The sequence below is a fragment of the Gastrolobium bilobum genome, unplaced genomic scaffold, assembly GCF_033153095.1.
Source record: "Gastrolobium bilobum isolate Gb01-03AN ecotype WA unplaced genomic scaffold, APGP_CSIRO_Gbil_v1 utg14977, whole genome shotgun sequence".
Taxonomy (NCBI): domain Eukaryota; kingdom Viridiplantae; phylum Streptophyta; class Magnoliopsida; order Fabales; family Fabaceae; genus Gastrolobium; species Gastrolobium bilobum.
Window position 1 is genome coordinate 51,480 of NW_026898303.1, and position 8,977 is coordinate 60,456.

The 8,977-nt window shown below is 35.4% G+C and overlaps 1 protein-coding gene across 4 annotated transcripts; it reads right to left on the reverse strand.

Annotated features, from left to right (window-relative positions):
* Positions 1–3,548: 3,548 nt before the first annotated feature.
* On the reverse strand, positions 3,549–8,395 carry LOC133314753 (uncharacterized). 4 transcript variants are annotated; one of them, XM_061516280.1, is made up of 7 exons: positions 8,347–8,395; positions 8,033–8,215; positions 5,532–5,803; positions 4,418–5,285; positions 4,251–4,319; positions 3,969–4,167; positions 3,549–3,822 (listed from the first exon to the last, which is right to left on the reverse strand). In XM_061516280.1, the coding sequence occupies exons 2-7, from the start codon at positions 8,033–8,035 to the stop codon at positions 3,752–3,754; spliced, it is 1,482 nt and encodes a 493-aa protein (XP_061372264.1). In that variant the 5' UTR covers positions 8,036–8,215; positions 8,347–8,395; the 3' UTR covers positions 3,549–3,751. The 4 variants fall into 4 exon arrangements, with proteins under 4 accessions (XP_061372264.1, XP_061372263.1, XP_061372261.1 ...); XM_061516279.1 differs by having other exon boundaries at positions 4,015–4,167; positions 4,418–5,803; XM_061516277.1 differs by having other exon boundaries at positions 4,418–5,803.
* Between the last annotated feature and the right edge of the window lie 582 nt (positions 8,396–8,977).

Consider the following 8,977-nt stretch of genomic DNA (forward strand, 5'->3'; position numbering starts at 1 on the left):
TTGATGCAGCAATTATTAGCATGAAATTCAAAATAGACATCAGGATCATTGGCAAATTGGGACACACTTAATAGATTCTTTGTCAAACCAGGAACATGAAGAAGGTCAGTAAGAGTAAATCTTAATGAATTGACATTTGAATGAAGAAAAGAATAACCTGTGTTTTGTATTTTCAGGTTTGAACCATTACCAACTTGCACCGAATCTTGACCAGAATAAGGAGTCTTGTTGAGTAGATTGTTGGAGTCTGGAGTAAAGTGATTGGTTGAACCAGAATCTGGGTACCAATTGGAATCTGTTGTGGAGAAGAAATCAGAGGAGTTGTCTTCATCATGTTGTCCGGGGCCAGGGCATTTGGTGACAGTCATGTTGGCTTGAAGATTGGAGTTACTGTTGGTTTGAGTGAAGGGATTTTGATAATTCTGATTGTACCGGTGAAAGCATTCCCATGCTTGGTGACCTGGCTTGCCACAGACTTGACAGGAGGGACGATAGGTGGGAGTGCGTCCTCCTGCTCCTCTTGAGAATCGTCCTCTAGTGTACCTTCCACCTCTGTTTGAAGGGAAGCTGCCTCTATTAAAATTAGAGGCGTTGTAAGGTTTGCGAAATTGCATTTGGGCCATATTGGCTTGTAGAGTCGTGGTTTCACGAACTCTGTGTCGCTCAATACGTTGTTCTTGAGCCATGAGGAGGGCCTCAATTTCTCCTACTGTGTAGGCATCGGTTCTTGAAGTGATGGAGGTGACAAAATTGTCATAGTCTTCATTAAGGCCATCCAAGATAGCTTCAATGTGATCTTCAGTGCTGATAGGTGATCCAGTTGCTGCTAAAGAATCAATAACCTTTTTGATCTGAAGTAGGTATGTTGATGCTGGTCCTTCTTTTCTGTTGTTTTTCAATTGAGTTTTCAATTGTTTGACACGGGCTCTAGTGTGTGATGTAAAGAATTCTTCTAGTTTTGTCCAGATTTGAAAGGAAGTCTGGCAGCCCACCATTCTTGTGTAGACTGTTTCGGACATGGAAGATAGGAGCCAAGATAGTAGCAGTTGATCTTGTTGAATTTCAATGGATCTTGAGGTTTCTTGATCAGCAATAGTGTCTTTGTCTATTGGTTCCTTTTCTTTTTCTTTCTCTGAACTTGTTGATGAGCTTTCTTTTGCTGCAGGTTTCATTGGAAGTTCCCCAGCAATGAAGCGATCAAGATTGTAGCCTCTGATGGCGGCAAGAGCCTGTTGTTTCCAGGGCAAGAAATTGTCTTCATCGAGTTTGAATGAGACTGGGTTGGAGAAAGATTGAACAGAGGTTTGAGCGCGTGATTTGTCCATGGATCTTTTAGCTCTGTGATACCATGTGAGAAACAAAGAGAGAGAATGAAAGATCTTGAAGAGAAATGTAACTGAATAATTCTTTTGTATATTGAAAATGTAATATGACTTGTTACAATAGACTACTAATATATACATGTTGACATTTGAGCTGATGGGCCTATTCTATCTAATGGGTCGTGGGCCTTATATGGCTATTATATATGGGCTTAACATTTCTGCAGCAGCCGTAGATAGTGTTATCTACAGCTGACACAGAAAAGTGGGCCCCACGGCTTTTAAAAAAAAAAACTTAGGATCCGTTGCCGTATCCTAGGATTCAGACGTGTATCCTTGCTTGTTGTAGGTACAGCAGCTGTAGAAATCATTTTGCCTATATATATATATATGGAAGAGGTTATACTTACAACCTTTTTTTTACAACCATATATCATAACCGTTGATTTCCGCCAATCAACAGTTATGATTTTCGCAAATTAAACTCATTAATTAATTATTAATTCATAATAAATGACAACCGTTGATTGACGGAAATCAACGGTTATGATATATGGTTGTAAGAGGTTGTAAAAAAAAAAGATTGTAACTATAACCTTCCTCTATATATATATAGAGAGAGAGAAATGTTATACTTACAACATTTTTTCTTTACAACCTCTTACAACCATATCTTAACACCGTTGATTGGCGGAAATCAACGGTGTTAAGATATGGTTGTAAAAGGTTATAAAAAAAAGGGTTGTAAGTATAACCTTCCTCATATATATATATATATATATGAATTTTATAATTCTCATGTTGAATGAAAATTAAAATCTTATGTTGTAGAGACAAAAATTATGTGAGACCCATATGTTAGAAAAAATTATAAGTAAGATCCATGTCAGCACTGAAATCGAAAGATATGTAGGAAAATTTCAATTCTCATGTTGAATGAGAATTATAAAACCCTATATATATTGCTAATTCTGATCAACCTTAGCTGTCATTCTTTGGACACAAGAAAAACTTGTACCCACATCCAATTCCCTCCTCTTTCATGAGAATAATTTGGAACAAGGATACACAACACCAGACAAGGAACGTTGGCATCAGAAGCCACGCTTACACTAATCCAATTTTTCCGTACTTTTGTAATATACTAATTTCAATATATATATGGGATAAGATATTATGACACCCAAGTTATGTTACACTCATGTGACACCCCGTCAATCTCACCGTTAGATCGCTTATGTTGATCCAACGGTTATATTTATTTCCATCTTTGTATGGTCATGATTTCCCAAATTTAATATTTTATATTTATTTCTACCTTTGTATGGTTATGATTTTCCATATTTAATGCTTTCACTTTACATTTGGAAAATCATGACCATACAAAGATGAAAATAAATATAACCGTTGGATCAACATAAGCGATCTAACGGTGAGATTGACTGGGTGTCACATGGGTGTAACATAACTTGAGTGTCACAATATCCTATCCCTATATATATATATGGGAAAAAAGTTTTCGATGTTACTTTAGATAACTTTATCTAATGTTCATCGAAACAACGTCGTTTTGGGGTTGAAAAATTAAAAAATTAGAGTGATAAAGACTATTATAACCCTGAAATAAATTAAAATTACAAAAACACAATGATTTCCGTCCCAAAACGACGTCGTTTTGATGAACATTAGATAAAGTTATCTAAAGTAACATCAGAAAAAGCAAACCATATATATATATATATATATATATATATGTATGGGCCTATCGTTTCTCAAGCTGTTTGAGATAATGTTATCTCCGGCTACTAAATCATAACCATACAAAAGTAAATCAATTAATATAAGAAAATAAATAAATAAAGCGACGTAGTTTTGGGGTGGCCGGAGATAAACTTATCTCAAGCAGCTTGAGAAATGTTTTTCCATATATATATATATATATATATGTCCATATTTAGTGTGTTCTGATGTCCATGTTATGTCCTGTGTCATTGTGTGTTCATACTTCCACTTCTCCACATATTCCTAGGAATATCCCCCTTTCTCTCGTTCCCTGTAATAAATTCTTTTTAACATTATACCGTGCTTTCCTACCACATAAAATGACATGGGATGAGCTAACATCAGCAAAATACAGCCACAACGCAATATTGACCTAGGATCCCCTCAAATACTCAAATGAAAATGGTTAGTCGCCTTAAATTAACAAGAGAAATGTGACAAGGTATCTGCAAATTGAGAGCGAAAGAATCATCAAACAAAACCATAGAATTTACATCATTTCCATAAAAAAACAATCAAAATTCCTACACGAATGCATTAGCTCAAACTTTTCAATTTCAATTAGTCAAATAACTATTAACCTGCTATGCATGAACATATTACATATCTACCATAATTCCGAACTTCCAAGTAGCAGAAAATTGAGCTCAAGATGGTATGATCACTTCATCCTTCCCATAGATACGCTGAAGCTCCCGAGAAGCAGCTTGGTATGATGCTGATAATAGGGAAAATACATTTAAAGTAAGATTAAAGAATTTGTACTGTATTTATATTTAAGCATAACAATTAATGCGAGGATGTGGTGCTCAGCCTAGTTGTCAGTTTTCTTAACCACAACAAGCAAACTGATATTTACATTACCTTTCCAGATACGAAAATTCTTTTGATTGATGATAGAGCCAGTCACCTTTTGAATTGCATCAAAAAGCATCTCCTGAGGAGTGTTTTTCAGCTCTTGAACGACAGCATAGATGGTTTTTCCATTGTCAAAGTATATGTGATTGTTAGGGTGTTTGGTCTTGGCACCAGCATGACGCTCAAACTCATATGCATTGAGAGCCTTCATGATAGAATTCAACATGTCAGTATAATAACTTAGATCATGCAAAATACCAAAGAAACAAAGTATTTAGCCATGCTAACCTTGGACTGCTTGCAGTCATCACACGAACACAAATACCCAGTTCCCTTTATGAATCCTTTATGAACTCTCTACCAAGCATAATATCAAACACATTAGAAAGAAATAATTAATTATAAAAAAACTATGACACCCCAGAAATATAGTAAGATTAAAGTAAACCGTTTACCTCTCGTGACCAAGAAACATATCTCACAGGAACACCATCAAAAATACCAGTTGACAACAAACTTTTAACATTTGAAGGGAAGTTGTTAACAGGAGCCTTCTTGGTTATCTTTGGCTCTTTATTCTTAAGGATAGTATCAGTTTTGAGATTAGATTTTGGACTGCTATTTACAGGTAGTTCACAGTTTGACTGAGTCAGAGCCTTCTCCCCATCCAAACCTTCAGCTGAGGTATGGTTGCCCATCAATAGATCGTAGCCACTAATTATCCCTCCAGAGGGATTCGATTCCCGGTCATCATGAAAACCTCCAAAAGATATGGTGCTTCCCTCACCCTTATTGTGGTTGTAGTCCACGGCTAAAGAGCTAGAATCTCTTTTGTCATATGAAGGAACTGTTGATGCAATGTTTGAATCCACCTTATCATATGTTGGACCTATTGGTATTATATGATCAATGCCCTTGTCATAGGAAGCATCAATAGTTATGAAATTTTCTCCTGATTTACTATAGGTTGGATCCATTGATAGAAAGTTCTCATGCCCCTTGTAGTATGAGGTACCCAGAGATATCATATTGCTATCATCCTTTTCATATGACTGACCCATTGATATGAAATTTCCATCTCCCCTGTCAAAGGCCTGACTCATTGATAAGATATTTTCATCTCCCTTGCCATAATTGTGGCCCATCAACATAAAGCTCCCATCCCCCTTGTTGAAGGTGTGACCCATTGAAACAAGATTGTCATCAGTCTTACTTAATGTCGTCCTAGTAGATATGGTATTATCATTTCCATTGTTAGAAGTTGGGCCCAATGATATGTTGCCATCATTCTTACTGTAGCCAACACCTATTGAAAATGTGTTATTATCAGCCCTACCATAAGAGTGCCCCATGGATGAAGACATGCAATTCTCAGAATCTCTGACTTGATTAACTTTGACTTTTCTGATACCACCAAAACTGAGACATGATGAAGGGTCCTCCAAGGTATGAGATATTGATAAACCCACGGATGGATCATTACCATATTGATTCTCAAAATCCCTTCTTCCCATGTTCAGATTTCCACTTGCAATTGATGGCATGTTTTTATCAACCAAATTGACAGCCCTTAGTTCAGATCCAAAGAGACGGTCAGAAAATTGACCTGTGACTGAGTGGAATCCCGAATTGGTGTCCCATGGAGAAACACTTATATGTGAAACTCCTGAAATTGGGCTGCCGCTAACACTTTCAACAGCTTGCTTCTTGTTGTTGCTGAATAGTTCTGGTTCACCATGACCACGCTTTGGTTCAATTCTGGAAGAATTCTCATATCCCATATTTTCTTCAGCTAAGCAGCCAGCATCCCGTGGCATCCAAAAGTTTTTATTCTGAAAAGACTGCCAAAACCATAGCAACCATAGCTTAGAATATTAATCTTATTGACAGAATACGGAGCCTTAAAATAGTGACCAACTATAATATCAACATCAACATCACCTTTATCCTAAAATAGTTGCGTTGGTGACCAACTATAATATATTTGGAAAAAGAAAGAAAGATATATCACAGTAGATATTTCTCTTAACAAAAGTAACTATCCTTAAAGTTGCTGACATTGTTTCGTTGCACTTAGCAGGCATGAAACAGGAAATGGAACATCATAAAAACCAGGAGTTAACTAACAAACAGTTTAAATATATCAAACTGATACTTCAGAATTTTTGTCTTGGCATTTCTCAAAAGTAATCTTGACAAGAATTTCATAGCATTAGGTTTTTAGGTGCCTTTAAGGAAAATAACAATTAATCAGAACGGAAAAAAAAAAACTGTTGCTATGAAAGATCGGTGCATTCAAATAAAGGAGCAGCTTGTTTTAAACAGATATGTCCAAAATAAAGGTCACTAGGGTAGTTAATGATCATGTCTTATGGTAATCTTGAGTCGAACTATATACAAAACAGAACTAAGAAGACATAAGCATGAGAGTTCCACCATTTTAATGCTGTTTAAATCTTTTGCACTGACATAGTTCATTCAAAGTTCACTTTTGGGATCTAATGAAGGTTAGTTGATAGATTAATGGACAGAATGTGATTTATGGTTTGTGTGTATCTAACTTACTAAAATGCAAGGAGAAATTTAGCCACAGATCAACCTATAGAATAAGCTTAGAACCAAAACTAAAATAAAGTAGTTCAGAAAACAGATGACTTTAGGATCAAGTGAGGACATGCATTCATAGCATGAAATATGAAACACAAAATCACCAACGAACAAGCAAATTACCACAGCCACATCTATGGATATATTCATAAAACCACTCCAACTAAAGCTGACAAGATGGTATAGAAAAGGGGTGAATAAAGGAGAAACACAGTCGAACACATTAAAAAAAGCCGCATGAATTTTAAATGTTATGTCATTCCATGCATGCATGGTTGTCAAAATTGAGATGTTACCTAAGTTTGGAAGGGGATAAAAAGATCATAAATTGTGGGATCTGGACGGATCGTAAGATCCTACCTTCTTAATTTTAATCATAAAAAATAATATCTGTGTATATAAAATAACATTAAAATCATAACTTCAATCATAAAAGATAGGGAACATAAAAGACAACAAAATCCAAAAAGAGTTAAAAGGCAATTCCAAAACATTACCAAATTCAAATAATTCAAGTCACTTTCTAACAAAACCCCAAAATTAATCCAACGGAGTTCAAATCTAATCCATCAAATCAAATCATTTCAATCAAGTCATAATCATCATCTTCTATGGCATTTTCTCCAACTTCAGCAAGTTCTTCATCAAAATTTAATAACTCCAAGTCCAAATCATCCATAGGACTAGGTTCAACCAAGTGTTAGTGATTCCGGATCGTGGTTTTCTTTAACCGTTCAAACAATCTCACTGATTTTAGGATCTTCTTCTACGATTCCACTCTATCCTGTCCCATAAGGATCCTACTTGCGATTCATATCATTTATGGCCAAAAGATCCTATGATCATAGGATCCTACGATCCAAATCAGGATTTTGACAACTATGCCTGCATGGAGTTTGAATACCGTGTTTTCCCATCTACAGAGAAAGTTCTTTAGACAATACATATTTTCTTATCAACCATGACTGATTACAGGATGTACATTTTTACAAAAGGGTAGTTACATGATTCACACCAATAAAAAAATCCAACATCAAAGTCAGATATTAGAAGAGTTTCCAATCTATAACAAGATTGTAATACACATTTGCCTAAGCATGCGGTTCTGTGTATCTTCAACCGAAAAATTCATAAACTAAATTCTCAAAAGATACCTTGTATTTTAAAATACTGGAAAGGGAAACAAATGGGTATAATATAGAATGATCACAGAAATGATATGTAACATTCATTTCATGCATTGCATTATATCACACTTGAGTATAAGGAGCTAATGAGCTCCTTATCCGTATATTGATAACATCGTCAGCACAAAGAAGCAACACCTAATCTGAGTGTTTTCTCTAAAAAGTGTTGTACAAATTTCAAGCAAAGCTTCACATAAATGATAACTGTAACAAATAAACCCCAAGATTGAGTCCAGGCATTTGCATGCAAATAGCTTATAATAATTTTGAAGGTACCATTTTCCAGTATATGTTTGAAGATAAGCAATCTGGAGTGAATGATTAACGGCAGCAACTATTGAAGGAAGCCAACCACAGAATGATGCAAATGTTTTTGGTCTGTATCCAGATACACTCAACCCACTATGCCTTTTACTCTATGCCACCGTAAAATCGAAGCTTGGACTTGATCAGATTAATCTGCAAAAAAAGAGAGAGTAACTCATTGAGGTTGGATCACGCTGAAAAAATGAGTAAGCGATTAAAATGAAGATAGAAACTGGAAAAACATAGTGGCGGGAATCGTGGAAGTTGAGAGCGGCGGGATTCACCGGAATCATCGCCGGAGATAGAGAGAGAGTTCGAAAATGGAAAATGAGCGCAGCCAGAAGAGACAGAGAGGTTTCGGAGTGAGGCAGACAAGAATAATATACGCTGCAGTGCACATCATCTCTATGCTATGTTTCTCTCATACTGTCCGTACACGTGTATTGATTATTTGCGTGCCTGTACCCCCCGAGAATGAGAAAAGAGATGACGTGGAATATTTCATAAACAATAGAAGGAAAAACTTTCCCTTTCTAAATTTTTTAACAGACAGTTATACTTATTATTTTTTATTATCAAATTATAATAGTTAGATGGATAGAAATCAGCGGTTAAAATTTAGTAATAAGAAAAAGATATCGTAATTATAACCTCCCCATTTTTTAATTATTCATACCTTTACTTGAAGTTTTATTGTTAATCACCCCTTATTTATTAGGGTAAAAGATAAAGAAATTTTAAGTTAAGAATATAAATGATTTAAAATTTCTAGAAGAAGACAAGTGATTATGAGAAAACTTAGGGGAAATTTTTGAAATTTTCCATAAAAAAAAAATTGAACTCGTCTCTTGTGTTCATTATTTTATAGAACAAAACTTTAGTGAATCTGGAGTTCTGAAAAAAGGATAGAGTGAA